Raw genomic sequence first — 21673 nt, forward strand, 5'->3', positions numbered from 1 at the left:
AGCCAGGTATGGTGGCTCATGTCTATTATCCAAGCACTTTGGGAGGCTGACACCTGAAGATGATATGAGCCCAGGAGTTTGAGACCAGCCTGGGCAACATAGTGAGACCCTGTAAGCTCATGAATTTGTTTTTTTCCCTCATCACTTTCTACTCTCCTTTTTTTTTTCATAATGAGGGAGAAAAATAAACTGTACTTATTTAAAAATCTACTACAGTAGGCCGGGTGCAGTGGCTCATGCCTGTAATCCCAGAATTTGGGGAGGCCGAGGCAGACAGATCACTTGAGGCCAGGAGTCTGAGACCAGCCTGGCCAACATGGCAAAACCCCATCTCTACAAAAAATATAAAAAATCAGTCATGCATGGTGGCATGCGCCTATAGTCCCAGCTACTCGGGAGGCTGAGGCAAGAGAATCACTTGAACCCAGGAGGCAGAGGTTGCAGCAAGCCGAGACTGTCTCTGCATTCCAGCCTGGGCAACAGAGCGAGACTCTGTCTCAAAAACAAACAAACAAAAAACTACTACAGTAATATCTCACTTTCCACAACCTCACTGCCTACAAGAGCCATGAGCAGAGGTGTTTGAGCCCAAACAGATGTTTCTATGGCCACGCACAAAAGCTGATGCACAGTCCTGCCTCACAGCCCATCAAACATTGTTCCTATAGCCATGCACAAAAGTTTGCACACAGCCCTGCCTCACAGCCCATCCCATGTTGTATATGTAACCATCTTAGGTTCCCTCCAACCAAAACTCAGAGGCACCCCAGACTCCGCATTTCTTGGGAGCATCTGGGCCACTGCGCATTTGTGTGAGTAAAGAAATCTGGAAACAGCAAACTGGAAAACAAGGATGGGGAAGTGAGGAAATGCTGACGGGGCAGACACATCAATATCAGTCAGAAATGACACATGGCAGCAAGAGAAATGTAAAAAGTAAACACAGGAATGCAGAGACATTAGTGGGCAGGACAGACAGTTCCACACCTCAGCACTTCCTAAGGGCATCACTGTGTGACAGCCCAGACCAGACACTGACATTCCTTCTGATGACCTGAGTCACCAAACAAAGGTGAAATGAGGTTCTGTGCCATCCACGGAAGAAGGAAGGTCACATCAGAGGAACCACCATCCTAAACGGTGAAAACTGAAGCCCGGGTCTACAGTCTTCGCTGAAGATGCTGGATCAGTGACAACCGCCAGGTGTGATGGCATTGACACAGACTGCCTTCCCTTGGGTCTGGCCAACTCACTCTGAGACTCAGCCCAGAAACAGGGACTAGGAGAGAGAGGACCAGCCTTCCCACCTTCCTCCTTCCAAGTTGTCAAACTCTAAAGGACTGTGCCCTCCCCTGTCTGCAAGATGGCTGACATTACCTGGGTCACTCCTCTTTCTAGAACAGTCTCGTACCCTGTAAGGGAGTCTTACTTACCAGAACAGGGGCTGCCACGGGGAAAAGGCTGCCTTTGATGAGCCACTCCTCATGGAGATGGTGAATTGCTTCCAGGTATTCCTGCCAGGGAAACATAAACAGTCTATCGGGAGTGGGCAGGGCACACCCCGCCCACCAAGGGTCTCAAGCAGCGGGGGACAAAATAGTCAATGACCACGGTCAGCGACTCAGACAAAGCAACCCTGCGAGAGCAAACCTGGCTCAGGCAGACAGTGGCAGACGCGGCTGCACACTCGGTGGCCAGGTTGAGCAAAACAACAGCAGAAGTGTCACCAGCCACCCTGCTCTGCTCCACTGGGGGTTCACAGGCACAAATACTGGCCCTTCCTCTGGCGCCTGAATCAAAGCCAAGGCAAAAGGCAGGACCCACACCTGGCTTCTCCCATTTACTGCCACTTCTGCAGCAGCAGGGCCTCAGTTCCTTCAGACAGGGGCCCAGCCCCAGGCAGCCTCTAAACCCTCCCCTCTGTCTTGCAACCAAGAGGACTGTGACCCTCACCCCTTGCCCTTCTAGCCCCTCAAAAACTCATAACCTATAGACCCTTGAGACTATAAAGACCGCCAGCTGCAGAAAGCCTGATGTGGCGGAGCCCAAGGAAAAAGGGGCACAGGCCCTCTCGAGCCATGGGGCCTACATATGGGGCAGAGCAGATACTCGGGCTCCCAGGCACAGAGTGGGATGGCTCCTCACACAGATTTCACTCGCCATCACAGGCTCACGTGTCAACTCCGCAGCTGCCTTTTCATCTGCTGCCCAGCTCTCCCTTGGCAACAGGAGCCAGATGTGTCCCATGGACTTGGTCAAACCCTTAAGACAATGGCTTGGATCACAACTTGGAGGGACCCCAGGCTTGGGGAGCATCTGGGTCACTGCAGAACTGCTGTGCCCATCACAGCATGGTCCAGTCTGGCCCCATTCTACTACACTCCATCTTCCTAGCATTCTTGTCTCCAAGATTTCAAAGGAGCTGCCCAGAATGAAGCCCGGGCCTTCGTGGCAGGAATGCATCATGCTGGCAACAGGGAAAAACAAGGCTGAGCAGGGCTTCAGGAGTTGGATAGGCCTCCCAGGGCCCCCAGTCCAGCCTATCCTGAGCTCAGAACCCCTGACGCCCCACTGAATGCTTGCCCAACTTCTGTCTCCCTCCAGAGGCAGCTTTTCACATGGGACATTCAGTTCAATACTAACTAAGCAACTACTAGACACCAGGCCCCAAGGTACATGCAGAGGACACAGAGAGAGTAAGACCCAATCTTAAAAAGCCTATATTAATGAGGGATGGGGAAAAAAAGGTATAAACAAATAGTGTCAGTATGCTGTCCTAAGGCCTGTGATCACAGAAAGCCAGGTGGTGGGTTTGGGGGGCTTACAACGGAAAGAAGGTCGGGGTGGCTTCCTGGAGAAGGTGACATCTGAGTAATACTTTAAAGTCAAAGGAAACGACTGTGCAAAGGCACATTTGCATAGCTCCACTGTGCGTGTGGATGTTTGTGTGTGGCCACAACTAGTTCCTTACAGCCAGAGCATAGAAAGTAAGGAATGGAGGAAGATTATGCCAGAGAGGCAGTTGGGGCCGGGTCATAAGCCATATTACAAAGTGAGGACTGCATCCTAGCCAGCAGCAAGGCACTGAAGGGTTCTAGGCTGGAAAATTGCACAAGTGGTGATAAGTATTGGAAATATCAGCCGCGCAGCAGCCTGGAGGCCGGATTTTGAGGGAGATGTGAGGAGGGAAGGACCAGGGCAAGAAGCACAGCCCGGGCCTGTACTGGCAGAGTCCCCATGAGAGTCAGTGTGGCCTGAGCAGAACTCAGAGGGGCATGGTATCTCTCCAATGGGCAAGCACTACTAAGCATGAGCACTGCCTCCGTGCTGGGCACTGTGCTGAGCACTAGGGATGCAGCAGTGCACAAGGGGGCTGGTCCTGCCCTCCTGGAACTCACATTCTAGGGAGGACCCAGAAAGCACAAGGCCAGGCAATCTTCAGGAGGCAGAACAGACAAGCCCTGGTGCTGCCAAGATGGGGAGGGGCAGGTGGGGAGGGGAGGGGAACGCCTCCAAGCAGGAAGGTTGCCAAACCGTGAGTCAGCGACCACAGGAAGCCAAGCAGATCTGGACATCCATGTGGGTCTCTGGCCAAACAGGAAGTCAGAGTTCACCCTCTGATACACTTGGTTCCCGTTTCTCTCTCTGCAGACAAGGGCACAATGATCTCATGGGGGTGGGGCTAGGAGAGGAAGCCGGGCTTGGACAGAGATGGTTTCCCAGTTTGTCTTTAACCAAGTCAAAGAGGCCTCTTACCAGTGGAATGACCTTCTCCTCTTCCCTGCATCTCCTCTTTAACCTCTGGTAACAAGTCTCAGGATTGGTCCGAAGATAAACTGAGGTTAAAAGAATACGTGGCTCTCAGGACTCTGCTCATGGCTTGGAAGCGAAGCAGGCACACGGGCAAAGGCGGGAGGAAGGTCTGCACAGCTCGAGCAGGAGGCAGGGAGGGCCAGCTCTGGGCTTGACCACTGACCCTCAGCCCCGATTTTCATTCTCTTTCCATGTCACCAGCCCCGTGGGTTCGTTTTGAGGCTGAATGGGATTCTGTTCATAGACATAGCTCAGCACAGGCCTCACACCAAGCAGGTCTCAGTGAATGTTCAGGCTCTGTCCTTCCTGATCTTTACCAACTAGAAAACCCATCAGATCACAGTGGATTGAGGTCTGAAAGTAGCGGAGCCAGGGAGGGAATTTTAAAGAACAAAGGCCAAGGTTCTTCTCCATGACAGACCAGAAGCCCCAAATTCTGTCTGCCCTCAGGTAGAAGGCTGAACTCTTATGGGGAAGGAATTGTCAAGTGCCTCATCCATTGCCCCCAAGGGTTGGGGCCCAGCCAAGCACATCCTCAAGGAGCCCAGGAGAGAGACCAGAGAGGGAGGTGGGAGGGGTGCATCTCACCAATCAAATCAACGGACACGTCCATGTTCCTCAAGATCCAGTCAAACCATTCCGACAGAACCACATAGTCCACTTCTGGCATCTTCCCACTGCAATGAGAGTTATAAGGGCTTATTCACCTAAGAGAAAGCTTCTGGGCTATGCAATTCCCCCAAAAGGATCTGGAGATGGCTCTCACTGAAAGGGAGTCACCAAGGGTACCAGGGCACAAAGTGATCCATGCAATACTGAACATGCAGTGACAAAGACCCTAAGCATTCCCGACTTCCTGCTGCCTGGGGGCAGCTTATGGCACACTGCTGCAAGGGCCATGGCACAGAGTGATGGGAGAATTCACTTGGGATTGGAACTCTAAGCAGAGAAAGGGACTTTAAAGCTTGTGCCCTGAGAACAGAGACAGTGCTCAGGTTGGGCAATGAATCAGCAAACCAATTTCACTTCTAGAAATTTATTTTGTGGACCAGGGTGGTGGCTCATGCCTGTAATCCCAGCACTTTGGGAGGGTGAAGTGGGAGGATCGCTTGAGGCCAGAAGTTCAAGACCTGCCTGGGCAACATGGAACGACCCCCATCTCTACAAAAACTACAAAAAAATTAGCTAGGTGTGGTGGTGCATGCCTGTGGTCCCAGCTACTTGGGAGACTGAGGCAGGAGGATCACTCGAGCCCAGGGGTTCAAGGCTGTAGTGGGTCATGATCATACCACTGCACTCCAGCCTGGGCAACAGAGTGAGACCCCTGACTCCGACAAAACAAAAATTTTATTTTGTGAAAATAATCATGATGCTCACTGTTGCACTGTTTAAAACAATAAAAAACTAAATCTTGGTAAATCTATGTAACAGAAAATTCATGCAGTAACTGAAGGATGATATTGTAAAATAATATTTAATGGCATGGAAAAATTTCAAATCTAATGTTCAGTGAAAGCAACATGATCTAAAACTGTGTATACCCCAACCACATTTCCAAAAGTATTCACCAATGCATCTTGGAAAGGCAGGAAAGAAAAATATCAAAATGTAAACAGTGCTTTTCTTGAGCTGCAGGACTATGTGAGACTTTTCTTTTATTCTTTATACCTTTTTGTATTTTCCAAATTTTAACAACACATTACTTCTCAAATCAGCAAATCAGCAGTGGGGGTTGGGGAGCATTACTACACATTCTATTTTTTATTTTTTTAAGACAGAGTCTTACTCTGTCACCCAGGCTGGAGTGCAGTGGTGTGATCTCAGCTCACTGCAACCTCTGTCTCCTGGGTTCAAGCAATTCTCCTGTCTCAGCCTCCTGAGTAGCTGGGACTACAGGCGTGCATCACCATGCCAGGCTAATTTTTGTATTTTTAGTAGAGACAGTTTCACTATGTTGGCCAGGCTGGTCTCGAACTCCTGACCTCAAATGATCCACCTGCCTTGGCCTACCAAAGTGCTGGGATTACAGGCATGAGCCACTGTGCCCGGCCTACTACATATTTTAAATGTTAACTTTAAAAGAAAGAAAAGAAGGCCAACAAGTGGGAAGGAAGAACAAGCCCAGGGTGAAGGAGAAATCTGGCATCTATTCCTGGTATTTCTGTGGGTTTCCTGTGACCTGGGAGGAAATCAACAGGAAAGAGAGAGCAGGAATGGCCACGGCTGGAGGGCACAAGCACATCAGCAGGCAGATGACCCTCACAGGCCTAGCAGAGGAATTCTCCCTTTAACATCCTCCATTCCACTAAGTGGCTCCATGTGGGACCCGCTCAGAGCTGGGTTCAGCAAGACTGGCCATGGAGGAGTGACTGTACCTGAGCCGTGTGCAATGGGAGGCTCCCGGGGGAGGGGGCAAGGAGGGGCTGACTCCATCCCACGAGGGGATGAGGATGGAAGGAAGTAAGAGGCTGCAAAAGTGAGGCAGGAACTCTAGGAGGTCAAGGGCACAAGCAGCCCTGTCTTGGGGCCTAACAGCAAGGCATGACACCAACTAGGGAGGGACATTCTCCCCTAGTCTATGAGACCACCCCCATGTCCTCAGCAGAGAAGAGCATTTGACAGAGGAGCGGGACAGTGGACGGAGAACAGCAAGGGGGCCTGAGCAGACTGCAGCACAGAGGCCAGGGCAGACCAACCTGTGGGACTGCCAGGACTCCCAGCTGCATGGGGGAGGGGAGGCGGGAGCAGTGGGAAGGAAATCCTGCAGCATTACAGAGGGGATTCCCAGTCAACAAAACTCAGGCACTACAAGTTCAGGTGATGACTTTGTGCCCACAGGCTGCCTCCCTGCCTCCTCTCCACTTACCTCCTTAAAAGTAGCCTATTCTTTATTCAGGGTCCATCCACAGATGCAAGGGCTTCAGGGAAACCTGACCCACCCCAAGCTTCCAAGCTTTAGGGTAGGCACAATTGGTCTAAGGGAAGTCGTCTCCCCTGGTTCCAGCGATGGGTTCGGGAAGCCAAGCTAAGTCAATCAGTGCAGGGCCTCCCCCAGCCAGGGGCCCGATTTGGATTAGGCAGGCATGAGGGAGGTTTGCAGGGACTTACAGAAAAGACACTTCTGCACGCTTAGGGAAGAGCCACTAGCAAGACACCTGCCCTTACTCCAACCAGTGAGTGAGAAGCCCAATGCTGCCGCGACTACATTGTCCCCCTGAAAGAATCGCACTGAGGACACGAACAGGATGCAGAGCAGGAAAATGCAGAGAAACAAGGCCAGAGGCATCAAATTAAACCATCTGTTGGGAGTTGACGACAACTCATTGTTCAGGCTACCCTGAGTTGGGTTTCAGTTAGTTCAGCTCTGAATATCTGATGTTCAAGAAACCAAACCACTCTCTCTTATTTTCTGTTTCTGGAAAAATTAGACTGAGAAAAAAATTGGCTCCAAGAAAATGAGGATATGCAATGAGGAAGCTGCTGATTAGCTTCTCCCCTACTCCAGCAAACTCACAGCTTGAGGGCACAGAAGAGGTGGCACCAAGGGGGTGGAGCCAGTTAGCAGCAATTGAGGAGAAGCTAAGCTGCCCATGGGACAGTCTCCCAAGTCTCCAAGGCTGGACTAACCGCCGGAGGACCTCATGTGTCTACATAGTTCAAGGAAGACTGTCCAATCCCAGAGCTGGGAAGGTGCCCACAGATATGACCATGGAACTGAACCACAGCTCAGAACACATGAAGCAGTGTTAACTAAAACCAAACCGACCACCACTGCAAAACGGTCACAGTGCACGGAGGTCCACACATGGAGACATGGGGAGGGGGTCACACCTGTGGGGGACTCTGGGACTAAGAGATTCTGGTGGCTCTGCCCCCGCCACAGCTCCCCTGGGAATCAGCTCCAGGTAGTCACAGGGGCCTCCCACTCCCACTCCCACCACAGTCAAACAAAAGGCTTCCCCCACAGGGTTGGTGCAGACTGAGGGGCAGCCTCTCCCTTCCCAATGTTCTTGGAAGGGGTCCTTGGTGGGGTGGCCTCCCGTGGGCAGGGTCAGTAGGCCAGACCTATTGAAAACCCATCCATGACTGGAACTGTGTGCCGGAAGAGGCTGGGGGATCCAGGAGGACTGATTGACCAGTGGCTGAGCTGAGTGAGGAAACAGAAGCCTGATCTCCATGACTCCGAGGGACATGGGGCATGGCAGGCGCTGTTCTAACCGTACTTCCTCCTAGGAACTCTGCCCAGCTCCTCGTGTGTCTGTCTCAAGCATGGGGCTCCCCACACCACCGACAAGACAAGCCACAGCCTTTATTTCTACAGAATGCACAGAGAGTAATACCAAGCAAATCCAAGTCTGGCAAATCCAAGCACATGACTCAACAGTGGGCATGGGAGTCTCACCCCTCCCCTGACCCCAAGGGGGCAAAACCAAGGTCTTCGTCCACATGAATACATGAATCCTGCTGTTACATCAGCACAATTTCTTGCATCCTTCCCTGAGGCCCAGAGAGCCCCCAGTCTGTGCGGAATGGATTAGAAGAGCTCCCTTGTATATGTTATTTCCTTTTGTTTTCACAAGACCTTGTGAGGCTAGCTTATAGAAGAAACCTGAGGATCAGAGAAGTGAAGGCCAACTCTGTCTGAGCAGGGGTTCAAGCCTGGCTCTCCCTAACCCCAAACCCAAATGCTCTCCATTGCACCACCCGCCCGCCCCACTCTGTCAGCTGACCTGGATCAAGTCCAGTGTCTCTCTAGCCTGAGCTGCAGGAAGGCCATAGCTCTTAGGCCCATGACCCAGACCAGGAGGCTTCAGTCTAGACAGGAGCTGGGAAGAGCCTAAGCCCCTGGGCCAATCAGCAGGGGAGGAGGCCCAGCCTGTGGTTCCAAACACCAGGTCTTACTTAGTGTCGCCAACCACCAGCCACAGGTGAGTCAGCATGCCATTTCCTCAGCTGGGCCCCACTCCACGCCCTCACTTCTGTTCTTAGAAAAGGACGACCAGGCAATCTTGTAAAACCTTTGCTTCCCATTACTCGGCCCACACAGTCACCTGCGTGGCCTCTTTAGCTACATGAATTTTGCTTACCACCTTCAGCTTTTCATGCTAGCCAGTTGCCCGCCCCTTACAAGTTCCCGTCTTTGGCCAGGCACAGTGGCTCACTGTGGCAGGCTGAGGCAGGTGGATCACCTGAGGTTGGGAGTTTGAGACCAGCCTGACCAACATGGAGAAACCCTGTCTCTACTAAAAATACAAAATTAGCCGGGCGTGGTGGCACATGACTGTAATCCCAGCTACTCAGGAGGCTGAAGCAGGAGAATCGCTTGAACCCAGGAGGTGGAGGTTGCAGTGAGCCGAGATTGCACCATTGCACTCCAGCCCGGGCAATAAGAGCAAAACTCCGACTCAAAAAAAAAAAAGTTCCCATCTTTAAGGACACTGTGTAACTGGAATCTTCCTCTCCAGCAATTAACACAGCCCTCTCGAACCCCTGGTGGCACAACTGCACTTACATTCTGCACACCCCAACCTCGCCGGGGTAGACAGTGCCAGAAGAGGCGGGTCTCTCCCCTGACGAGCTCTTCATTTGTTCACGGCCCAAAGAGCAAGAATACCTTTCAAGAAATTTTACTTTGAGGAGATGCAGGATTCCAACATGTGGGCTTTTCTGGGGACCTGAGCCTGCCGTACACCCTTCTATCCAGGACCCCACAGATCCCGAACCAAGGTTGCAAGAATTTCTGAGAGAGAGAAAAAGACCAACCCGAGCACTGAAGGGGCAGTGGTAATGTGCCCTCCCACCTTGTGAAGGGCTCCCCATCACGGCATTTTCGGAAGCCTTTTCCTAGAGCATCCCAGGAAATAAGGAAACACGAGCTCCCAGGCAGGAGCTGACGCCCCACATGTCACCGTGTGGTTCCCAGTACCCGGCTGATCTCCCTGCAGGTGGGAACCAAGACACCTCATTCTAGGTATGGGCAAAGGACCCAGCCAAACTCGGTTTTATGCTACATTTTGCATAGGTAGTAACAATGATAGTAATCTGCATTGGAGGAGCAGAAACCTCTAAAAACATCTACTTAGGCCGGGCACAGTGGCTCAGGCCTGTAATCCCAACACTTTGGGAGGCTGAAGTGGGCAGATCACTTGAGGTCAGGAGTTCGAGACCAGCCTGGCCAACACGGTGAAACCCCACCTCCACTAAAAATACAAAAATGAGCTGGGCATGGTGGTGGGCACCTGTAATCCCAGCTACTTGGGAGGCTGAGGCAGGAGAATCGCTTGAATCTGGGAAGCAGAGGTTGCAGTGAGCTGAGATCACACCAGTGCACTCCAGCCTGAGCAACAGAGCAAGACTCCATCTCAAAAACAAACAAACAAAAAACCCACATCTACTTTCTCAGTAATACTTCATTGTGGATGACCGCTGCATCGAGGGCAGCTGGAGTTGTCCGGAGAGTGGCCAAGCTCTAGTATTCCTTCCCTTCATCCTTTCTGTGGCTCTGGCTAAAAATACCTTTTACTTTGCCCTATGGCTGCCTGACTCTTGGCCTAGGAGTAAGTTCAGAAACCTTAAAAACAAACGTAACACAACAGAGCCCCCAGCAACCCAAATATGAAGCAACAAAGGTGAAATTAAGAAACCACAGGCCAGGTGCAGGAAACAGGAAATCCTGCACCGCGCAGAACTTTTCACCATGGCCCCGAAGACAATCCTCAGGCCGGGGCTCTTGCTCTTATGACCCCCAAAGGTCCAGTGAAGCCCCGAGGAAGCCCACCTCACCGTCAGAACTCCAGGGGAAAAGGGTCGCAGCACAGGGATGGAGGGTGCCCTGTGGACCACCTGGCTACCAGCCTTTTTTATTTATTTATTTATTTTTTAGACAAAGTCCCACTGAGTCACTTGTCACTTGGGCAGTGGCATGCTCATGGATCACTGCAGCCCTGACCTCCTGGGCTCAAGCAATCCTCCTGCCTCAGCCTCCTGAGTAGATGGGACTACAGATGTGTACCACCAGGCCCAGCTAATTTTTAAATTTTTTTGTAGAGACGGAGGTCTTACTTTGTTGCCCAGGCTGGTCTCGAACTCCTGGCTTCAAGTGATCCTTCCCCTTCTGCCTCCCAAAGTGCTGGGATTACAAGCATAAGCCACTACACCTGGCCCTGCCACCTTTTTGTAAGGCCCATATTCCTCAAAGCGTGATCCCTGGCCAGTAGGAGTGTGGTCCCACCCGGGTACCTACTAGAAATGTGGCCTCTCAGGCCCCACCTCAGTGCTACTGAAGCGAAATCTACCCGTAAACAAGATGCACAGGTGGTCGTGGGAGAAGCTTAGAGTAAGGCCTGTCTGGAAGAGGCAGGGTCTCCCCCTGGGGCTAGTACCTCAGGATTCTCAGCTTTGGGAGCCCCAGTGGGCCCTGAAGCCTTTGGCCTTGATGAGAGAAATCTAGATGCCTCCTGCCACTTCCTCATTTGCTGCTTGCCCCCACACAGCAGGGTTCAGAACACGTTCCCCTCCTGTGGTTAGTTCCTGCCCGATCATTTGTAATCCTTTCTCAGTTCCGTATCTGCCCAATAGGGTCAACAACCAAACAACAAATGCAGCTCCTGTCCATGGGTCCCTGCCCTGTTCCTTAACCATGACAGCTGATGCCCCAGTTTCCAGGGAACACATAAGCAGGTGCAGTTCACAAGTGAATCACGCTCTGGGGAAGGTGTTTTGAATGCCCCTACCCCTCGGTTCTCTGCCTCCTGGACTTAGGGACTCTGGGGTATGTGGCTGAGGGAGTGGGAACTCCAAGGCACATGCAAAGCATGGTGTTTAATACAGCATTCATTGTCTTCAATGATAAGTATTTAAATTATTATTTTTAGATACAAACTTAAGAACATACTATTGTGGAAAATGCAAAATCCCAATGAATTCTAGGTTAAAACAGGAGACTCCAAGAAACTTCCAGGTTGTTGGCAGGTGGCTGCTTTGGACCACAGGGGCTGGGAGGATAAGTAACCAGTGCTGTGGGAAGCTTTCCTCTGCCTTCAGAGGATTTCCATGAAAGGGTCCAAGGAACACTGCCTTTTCTCATCTTCCTAGAGACCATGGTGGATAGCCTGGCCCTCCAGGCAGCCACAGTGCTCCCAGCAGCCTCTGGAGTGCCTGAGGCCACATGCCCACTGACAGCTTTTGGCTTCAAGAGATCTCAGTGATGGGTCTCAAGGCCCCAACAAGGTCTTCAGGGGAATCTGAGCCCCCGGAAAGCCACATGAACTTAAAACAATTAGATCCCAAGAACAGAAAGAAGGACACTGTAAGTTTCTTCTGTGGTTCACTGTCCCACAGAAATCCTAACCACAGAGGCCATGCATTCTGGGAGGGCCGGGAAAAGACATAAATATAAAGTCATCAGGGCAGGAAAAGAGCTAAAAAAATTAAAAGCTACATTCTCTTCCTAAACCACCCACAAAACAGCTCCAGGCGAGGCCCATGTCATCTGGACCAATGCCATAACCATAGAGATTGGGAGATACAGAACTGACACATCAGAAATGTGATGACACAGGACCATGGGTGGGAGTTACCAAAGCCTGTGGCCATCAGCAGGAACTGTGACCTGGGCCAAAGACAAATGGCTCCTGGGGAAATCTACCTGGCGCTGGGTGGCCTATAGGTTTGGGGGTGGGATTGGGGAACTCACAAATTTAATAAAGACCAAGGTGGGCAAGGACCCGCAAAAGGGTCCTAAGACATGAAGGAGGCGGCAGGTCAAAAGGCTCTTCAAAGATGGATGAGAGGAATCAGAGATGAGAGATGGGCTCAGAGAAATTTAGAAACTTGGTCTTGCTCATAAACAGAGCAAACTTCAGAGCCAGGATAGAACCCAGGCCCACCAAATGCCACACTCTATCCTCTCCCCTTAACCTCTGGCCATTCCATTCCAGATTACTTGCTTCAAAAAGAGCCATCAGGCCAAGCACAGCTGTAATCAGGCTCATGCCTGTAATCCCAGTACTTTGGGAAGCTGAGGCAGGAGGATCACTTGAGCCCAGGAGTTTGAGACCAGCCTGGGCAACACAGGGAGACTGTCTCTACAAAAAATAAGAAATAAATTAACCAGAAATGGTGACATGTGCTACAGTCCCAGCTATTCAGGAGGTTGAAGTGGGAGGATCTCTTGAGCCCAGGACGTAAAGGCCACAGCGAGCCTTGATCATGGCCCTGCACTCCAGTCTGGGTGACAGAGCACAAGCCCATCTCAAAAAAAAAAAAAAAAAAAAAAAAGCAACAAGAGTCACTGGCCCCACACAGAACAGGCCAAGCTGAATGCGATTAACAGACAGACACAGCCCCACTCTCTGAGGTTCACAGGTAATCGTACCCCACCACCAAGATCTGTTCCTCGGGCTACAGTTCTTTTTTTAAGACAGAGTCTCGCTCTGTTGCCCAGGCTGGAGTGCAGTGGTGTGATCTCGGCTCATTGCAACCTCCGCCTCGGGCTACGGTTCTAATCAGAGCAGTACACAAACATAACAGGGGCTCCCTTCTGCTCTCGCTCTCCTCTGCCCTGCCTGTCCTCCCTCTGGCTGAGGTGCTAAAGAGCAGGAGCTGAGGAGGGCAGAGGGCTGGATAAACCTAACAGTGGACACCTGGAAACCCAGGCTGTCAGGTGAAAAATGGGGCTCTAAGGTCAGGAATGCCACCTGCTGAGAGGGCAAGCTGCAGCCCACAAGAAAAGTCTGAGGTCAGGGGGCAAAGCCACAGCCAGGACTCACCTTGGCTGCCAGCCCCTGAGCCCACAGCATTGCTCTGATGCTCTGTGCAGAGGCTCTCATTTTCGGGGGGTGATAAAGGCTCAAAGGTATGATCCATGGCAGCTCAGGGCTCCTAGGGGAAGCCTTTTTAGCGGCCCCTCAAATGAAAGGTACAAAACAGCGGGGAGCCAGAGCCTGGGGAACAAGCTGGGCTGGAGACCAAAGCATAGTCACAGGTCCCCTCATCCAACAATAGCTAACAAGTATCAACCAGGAGCTCGCTCTGTGCTGGGTCCACACTAGGCAAGGACACCAAACTTCGTGCCTGCCCTTAGGAGCTTATGGTCCGGTGTGGGGGGGGCGGGGCAGGCAATAAACAATTAGACACATACTAAGTTGAACCACACAAAACTGCCATTTTTGTAGGTCATAATTGGTTAAATCATTTCATATGATTGCCTTAAATAGTACAAAGAAAACTAACAGAAGGTAGTCATTAAGAATAACAAGGGGGCCAGGCACAGTGGCTCACACCGGTAAACCCAGCACTTTGGGAGGCCGAGGCAGAAGGATCACTTGAGCCCAGGAGTGTGAGACCAACCTGGGCAACATGATGAAATCCCGTCTCTACTAAAAATACAAAAAAAAAATAGCCAGGCGTGGTGGTATGTGCCTGTAGTCCCAGCTACTTGGGAGGCTGAGGCGGGAGGATGGCTTGAGCCTGGGGGAAGGAGGTTGCAGTGAGCTGAGATCGTGCCACCATACTCCAGCTTGGGTGACAGAGCCAGACCCTGCCTCAAAAAACAAAAACGAAAACCAAAAACGAAACAAAGACTAACAAGGAGCTTGCCCTATCTAGACAGGGTGGTCGGGGAGGGCTAGGAGACAGGGCGACATTTAGGAAGGCAGCTGCAGATGAGAGTGGGAGGAAGGGCCTTCAGCGCTGACATCCAAACAGCTCTGAGAGGGAGGGACAGCAGTATCCCATGCTCACAGCGGGGACAGGTGGGGTCTGCAACCCATTTCCCCAAGACCCTGAGAAATCAGCAGTCTCTGAGCACAGGGATGGAGGGCCCCATGCCTGAGCCCTTGGCACTCACAGGCCACCAGAAGCCCCCTAACTAGGTATATATCACAGAGTCTGCTCTCATGAGGGAAGCTTTTAGCGAAAAACACAACAAATGCGATGCACACCATGTGTCTGACTTGCCCAACTCTCCACCCTTCCCTATAGCCTTACACCATGCTGTGTAACTCACTGGACCCTCCCACCTTTCCACCCTGGGCTCATGTGACCATGTGACCTGCTTTGGCCAATGGAATGTTAGCTAACTTGGAGCAGAGGCCTGAAGACATGTCCTTGCATCTCTGCTGTTGCTTCTACCCTCTGTCACCGTGAGAAGTGGATACCTGGGCTGGTTTGCTGGTCCCAGAAGGAGGGTGACAGGCAAGAGGAAGAGAAATAAGCCACCTTCAGTCACCCTTGCTTAGGCCCTCCTACATCAGCTGATTCCCAGACATCTCATTGAGCCCAGCCAAGGTCAGCAGAGCTGCCTGGCGACCAACCTGGCTGACTGGGCAACGAATGCAGATAGCTGTCTGCCATGAGGATTAGTGGCTGTTTGTTATAGCACGTTGCTATGGCAATGGTTAACTGATACAACAGCGGGTACTCCATATCTGTCAATCAAATAAACAAATTTCTATTTCATTTTGAAAAATTAGTGGTTTAATAAATTATCAATTATGCAAACTACAATACCTTCTATACAGGTTTTCTACAAAAATGTATCTCGCGCTGTGAATCGACCTCTCCATCAACCGTACAGATGACACCTAAAGGAAAACAAAAAGAGAATCACAAACTCAGGGGAAGAGGAGATAGCCAGGAGGCCTTAAGAAATGTCTGTTACTTCCCCTGCCTGGGGACTTTGCTGAATATGAGAATCAAGGCGGAGGACAGAGTGAGGCAGGAGGACCTCCTCACTCCCCTGCCGGGAGGAGAAACCACATCTGCCACCAGGCTCAGGCTATGTGCCCCTTCCACCCTGACCTGCCCCACACCCCAAAGCTGCATACATGGCCCAGCAATGCTGAGGCTGAGGGCTCATCAGCAGCCGCCTCTTTGATGGGAGGTGAGGCTCAATTGGAACATGGCCATGCCCTGGAGAAACCGTCCAAAGCTGTCCACTTGAGGCAACATGTGGTGACTATCACGGACCTAAATAGGGTGACTTTGCTTAAGTGGAGGGACCGCATGCATGAGGTACAGTCCCACGAGGGTCAGGTTGAGGGTGACGTTCTGGGGGCTCTGCCCACGGAAACTGGGAAGGACAACGCCCAAGAGGGAGGAAGACAGCCTGACAGCGCCCCTCTCTGCCAGGATGCTCACACCCTCTGCAGACGATCTTGCCCTTTGTCCAGCGTTCCTCTGGGAAGCAAAAGGTGCCTGACCCTTGATGCCAGGCAGACAAACACTACTCTCACTTGGCCATGGCCCACAGCAACCATGGGACCTGGGCCAACAAATCCGAGGCAGATTCAAAGCCATAACCCAGGCATTTCTTCCCTCTCCCTGCTGTCCCTCTGTCCATCCATCCTCTGCCCATCCATCTTCCTTTCCATTCTTCCATCCTCTCTTTCCTTACTTCCTAGCTCCCCATTCATCCTTCTGTCTCCTTCTGCTCATCCTTCCTGGTCTGTCCATCTCTCTCTGCCTCCCGAGGCAGATTTCCTTAAATAGAGGAGCACACTTACATCCCTTCCTATCCAAATACCATTAGATACAACTTAGGTTTGCAATTGAGTGCCTGCTCAGGAAAAGCAGATTAGCAAAGGCAAAATGCGCTAACCTCAGATCTTTTGATTTGTGGATTTGTGTCATTTAGACAGATATTTGGGGAGATGGAAATTTTTACTCACCAAAAAGATCCCGCTCACACCTTTCAATTTGAAAAGACAGATTTACAGAAGAATGGTAGCTATTGTTGCAGGTACCCAGACTGGGACTGAACTGTCCAGTCCAGCAGCTGTGCCAGTGTTAAATGCTGTAGGGATAGTCTGTCTCCTTCATGCAGAGTCTTAAAGCTGGCATCATAGGTTGTGCTTACAGCCTTGAAACATAGGTGCCGATCAGGACCTCTTCAGCCCCCTTTCTTCTAAGAGACTGTCTCTAGATGCACCCTCACTGATGGAATACGCCTAAGCAGCCATGTTTGTGCCTTGGGGTCCTGTACCCAACACCTGATTGAACCAGGGCTGGACACCTGACCAAAGCTGAACCAATCAGATTCTTTGTCTCAAGAATTTGAACTAAGAGCCAGACCCCATGAAGGTCAAATTAGTGGTTCTCAAATATGAAAACAAACAAAGCATGCATTCAAGTCACCTGGAGGGCTTGATAAAACACAGATTGCTGGGCCTCATCCCTAGAATTTATAACTCAGCAGGTCTGGGATGTGACCAGAATTTCTTTTTTTTTTTTTTTTTTGAGATGGAGACTCACTCTGTCACCCTAGCTGGAGTGCAGTAATGCAATCTCAGCTCACTGCAACCTCCACCTCCCGGGTTCAAGCCATTCTCCTCACTCAGCCTCCCAAGTGGCTGGGATTATAGGTGCGCACCACCACGCCAGACTAATTCTTGTATTTTTTAGTAAGATGGGGTTTCACCATGTTGGCCAGGCTGGTCTTGAACTCCTGACCTCAGGTGATCTGCATGCCTCGGCCTCCCAAAGTGCTGGGATTACAGGTGGGATCCACCACACCCAGCTGAAAATGTGCATTTCTAACAAGTTTCCAGGTGATGCTTCTGCTGCTGGTCCAGGGACCACACTTTGAGAAGAACTAAGTTAAACGGCATTGAGTCCAGCAGTGGTCCTGACCTGATGGGGGCACCACCTGGCTGGCTGAGGTTTGTGGGTAGGGGCACTAGAGGCTGGTCAGAAGAGAACTGCAGAAGCCAGTGACCTTGGCCCCACACAGAGAGGCCTGCACAGCACTGAAGGCCTAGCCTGGCTTCCTTGTGAAGTTTCCCTTCCTGGCAATCACATACCCCAAGTCTGAAGAAAATGTTTAAGAAGGCTGAAACTGAGCATTTGAAACGTACCTGAGGACAAGTATGCCTGTCCAGCATGGTGAGCTGCACATAAGTCTGTAGCGTAAGGCCCCAGCGAGAGGCATCTTGGTACATCAGGCCCTGCAGAAGGGAAAACACAGCACTTTCCGTCAGAGTGGCATCTGCAGGAGGACTCTGGTCTCACAAGGCACTGAAGGACAGCTCAAGAAATCTACACACGCAGGGTTGGGGCTGAAGATGGACCCAGCATGATCACAGGGGTCTGACAGCAGGGTGGACAAAGGCAGACACTGAAACAATTAGAGGACGGTACGGTAACAGCGATAATAGGAGCCTATGGAAAGTCTCCAAAGGACCAGAGCAATTAGGCCAGACAAAGAAATGAAGGGCATCCAAATTGGAAAGGAAGAAGTCAACTTAACCTTGTTCACAGACAACATGATCTTACACTTAGAAAAGCTTAAAGACTCAGGCCATTATCCTAAGCTTATTAATGCAGGAACAGAGAACCAAATACTGCATGTTCTCACTTTAAGTGGGTACTTATAAGAGGGTACAATGGGTACTCATGGACATAAAGATGGCAACAATAGACTTTGGGGACTCCTGGAGTGGGGAGGAAGGTAGGGGGCAAAGGCTGAAAAGTACCTATTGGGTACTATGTTCAGTACCTACTTGATGGGATCCATCATACCCTAAAACTCAGCATCGTGAAATATACCCAGGTAACAAACCTGCACATGTAGCCCCCCAAAATGAAAATAAAAGTTGAAATTACCAAAAACAAAAAAAAAAAACCTTACAGACTCCACCAAACAACTGTTAGAACTGATGAACGAACTCAGTAATACTGCAGGAATCAAATCAACATACAAAAATCAGTAGCACGTATACACACCAACAGTGAACAATCTGAGAAAGAAAACAAGAAAGGAATCCCATTTGTGATAGCTACAAAGAATATAAAATAACAGCCAGGCACAGTGGCTCATGCCTGTAATCCCAGCACTCTGGGAGGTTGAGGCGGGCGGATCACTTGAGGCCAGGAGTTCAAGACCAGCCTGGCCAACATGACAAAATCCTGTCTCTATTAAAAATACAAAAAAATTAGCCAGGTGTGGTGGCGCACACCTGTGATCCCAGCTACTCTAGAAGCTGAGACATGAGAATTGCTTGAACCCAGGAGGCAGAGGCTGCAGTGAGCCGAAATTGCACCACTGTACTCCAGCCTGAGCGACAGACTGAGACCCTGTCTCGAAAAATAAATAAATAAATAAATAAATGTAAAATACCTAGGAATCTATTTAACCAAAGAAGTGAAAGATCTATACAAGGAAAACTAGAAAACACTGATGAAAGAATCTGAAGAGAACACACACAAAAGGAGATACTCTACACTCACGGGTTAGAAGAACTAATATGGTTAAAATGACAATACTACCCAAAGCAATTCACAGATTCAATGTAATCTCTATCAAAATACCGATGACAGTCTTTGCAAAAATAGGAAAAAAAAATCCTAAAATTGATATGAAACCACAAAAGACCCCAACTAGCCAAAGCAATCCTAAGAAAAAAAAAAAAAAACAACGTTGGAGGCATCACACCGCCTGACTTCAAAATTTACTACAAAGCTGTAGTAACAGCTGGGTGCACTGGCTCTTGCCTGTAATCCTGTTACTTTGGGTGGCCAAGGAGGGAGGGTTGCTTCAGGTCAGAAATTCAAGCCCAGCCTAAGCAACAAAGTGAGACCTCGTCTCTAAAAAATTAAAATAAGGAAATTTAGCCAGACATGGTGGTGCACACCTATAGTCCCAGCTACTTGGAGGCTGAGGCAAGAGGATCGCTTGAGCCCAGGAGTTCAAGGTTACATTGAGCTATGATTATGCCAACTGTGCTCTAGCCTGGGTGACAGAGCAAGACCCTGTCTCAAAAAAAGAAATGTTTTAATGCTATAAGTACCCACGTCAGCATGGTACTCACATAAAAACAGACACAAAGACCAGTGGACAGAACAGAGAATTCAGATACAAATCCATGCATTTATAGCCAACTCATCTTTGACAAAGGCACCAAGAACATTCAGTGGGGAAAGGACAATCTCTTCAATAAATGGTGCTGGGGTAACTGAATAACTATATGCAGAACAACTGAAACTAAACCCCTATCTCTCACCATATACAGAAATCAAATCAAAAACAGACTAAAGACTTAGAAATCTGAGACCTGAAACTAAGAAACTACTAAGAGAAACTACTGGGGAAATGCTCCAGGACATTGGTCTGGGTGAAGATTTTTCTGTGTAAGACCCAAAAGCACAGGCAACTAAAGCAAAACCAGAAAAATGGGATTAAATCAAGCTACAAAGCTTCACAGGAAACAATCAACGAAGTGAAGAGATAACTCGAAGAATGGAGAAAATGTTTGCAAGCTACCCATCTGACAAAGGATTAATAACCAGAATATATCAGGAGCTCAAACAACTCAACAGTAGGAAAAAAAAAAATTCTGATTTTTAAATTAGCAAAAAATCTGAATAGATAGTTCTCAATAGAAGACGTGAAAACAGCCAACAGGTATATTTTAAAATGCTCAACATCACTAATAATCAGAGAAAAGCAAATCAAAAGTACAACGAGATATCATCTCACCTCAGTTAAAATGGCTTTTATCAGGCCAGGGGCGGTGGCTCAGGCCTGTAATCCCAGCACTCTGGGAGGCTGAGGCAGGTGCATCACCTGAGGTCAGGAGTTCAAGACCAGCCTGGCCAGCATGGTAAAACCCCATCTCTACTAAAAATACAAAAAAAAAAAATTCAGCTGGGTGTGGTGGTGCACACCTGTAATCCTAGCTACTTAGGAGGCTGAGGTAGGAGAATCGCTTGAACCCAGGAGGTGGAGGTTGCAGTGAGCTGAGATCATGCCACTGCACTTCAGTCTGGGTAACAGAGCAAGACTCTGTTTAAAAAAAAAAAAAGACTTTTATCAAAAAGACAGGCGATACGTGTGGAGAAAGGAGAACCCTCATACATATTTGGTGGGAATGTAAATTAGTACAGCCACTATGGACAACAGTATGAAGGTTTCTCAAAAAACTAAAAATACAGCTACCATGTGATCCAGCAATCCCACTATCGGGTATATATTCCAATGAAAGGGAATCGGTATATTAAAAAGATATCTGCACTCCCACATTTGTTACAGCAGTATTCACAGTAGCCCAAGTATGGAATCAACCTAAGTGCCTATCAATGATGAATGGTTAAAGAAAACGTGGTATATACACATAATGAAATATTATTCAGCCATGAAGAAGGATGAAATCTTGCCATTTGCAGTAACATGGTTGGAACTAGAAGTTATTAGGTTAAGTGAAATAAGCCAAGCACAGAAAGACAAATATCATATATTCTCATTCATATGCGGGAGCTAAAAAAAAAAAAAAACGGATCTCATGGAGCTAGACAGTTGCTGGGTTTGGCGGCTTAAGCCTGTAATTCCAGCTACTCAGAGGCTAAAGTGGGAGGATCACCTGAGGTCAGGAGTTCCAGAGTGGATTACTGGTTACCAGAGGCCAGAAGGGGTAGGGGAGAGAGGGGGATGAAGAGCAGTGATTAAAGGGTACAAATATATGGCATGATAGAAGAAGTAACACCTAGTGTTAGATAGATCAATAGGGTGACGATAGTTTACAATAACCTGTTGTGCATCTCAAAATAGATAGAAGAGGCCAGGCACGGTGACTCACGCCTGTAATCCCAGTACTTTGGGAGGCTGAGGCAGGCAGATCACTTGAGGTCAGGAGTTTGAGACCAGCCTGGCCAACATGGTGAAATCCCATCTCTACAAAAAATACAAAAAAATTAGCCGGGCGTGGTGGTGCATGACTGCAATCCCAGTTACTTGGGAGGCTGAGGCAGAAGAATCGCTTGAACCTGATAGGCAGAGGTTGGAGTGAGCCAAGATCATGCCACTGTACTCCAGCCTGGGTGACAGAGCGAGACTTCAATCTCAAAAAAAAAAAAAAAAAAAAAG

General features: G+C 49.6%; 1 protein-coding gene across 4 annotated transcripts in view; it reads right to left on the reverse strand.

Annotated features, from left to right (window-relative positions):
• TK2 (thymidine kinase 2) overlaps positions 1–21673 on the reverse strand; it is a 41874-nt gene that overhangs the window by 3859 nt on the left and 16342 nt on the right. For all 4 annotated transcript variants that reach the window (XM_017860237.1, XM_017860238.1, XM_017860240.1 and 1 more), the window contains 5 exons: positions 17670–17759; positions 15325–15398; positions 4402–4490; positions 3757–3836; positions 1434–1514 (listed from right to left, as the gene is read on the reverse strand). In XM_017860237.1, the coding sequence (XP_017715726.1) occupies positions 1434–1514; positions 3757–3836; positions 4402–4490; positions 15325–15398; positions 17670–17753 (408 nt within the window). In that variant the 5' untranslated portion in view covers positions 17754–17759. The remainder of the gene's footprint in view (positions 1–1433; positions 1515–3756; positions 3837–4401; positions 4491–15324; positions 15399–17669; positions 17760–21673) is intronic.

The sequence above is a fragment of the Rhinopithecus bieti genome, unplaced genomic scaffold, assembly GCF_001698545.2.
Source record: "Rhinopithecus bieti isolate Rb0 unplaced genomic scaffold, ASM169854v2 scaffold_53422, whole genome shotgun sequence".
NCBI lineage: Eukaryota > Metazoa > Chordata > Mammalia > Primates > Cercopithecidae > Rhinopithecus > Rhinopithecus bieti.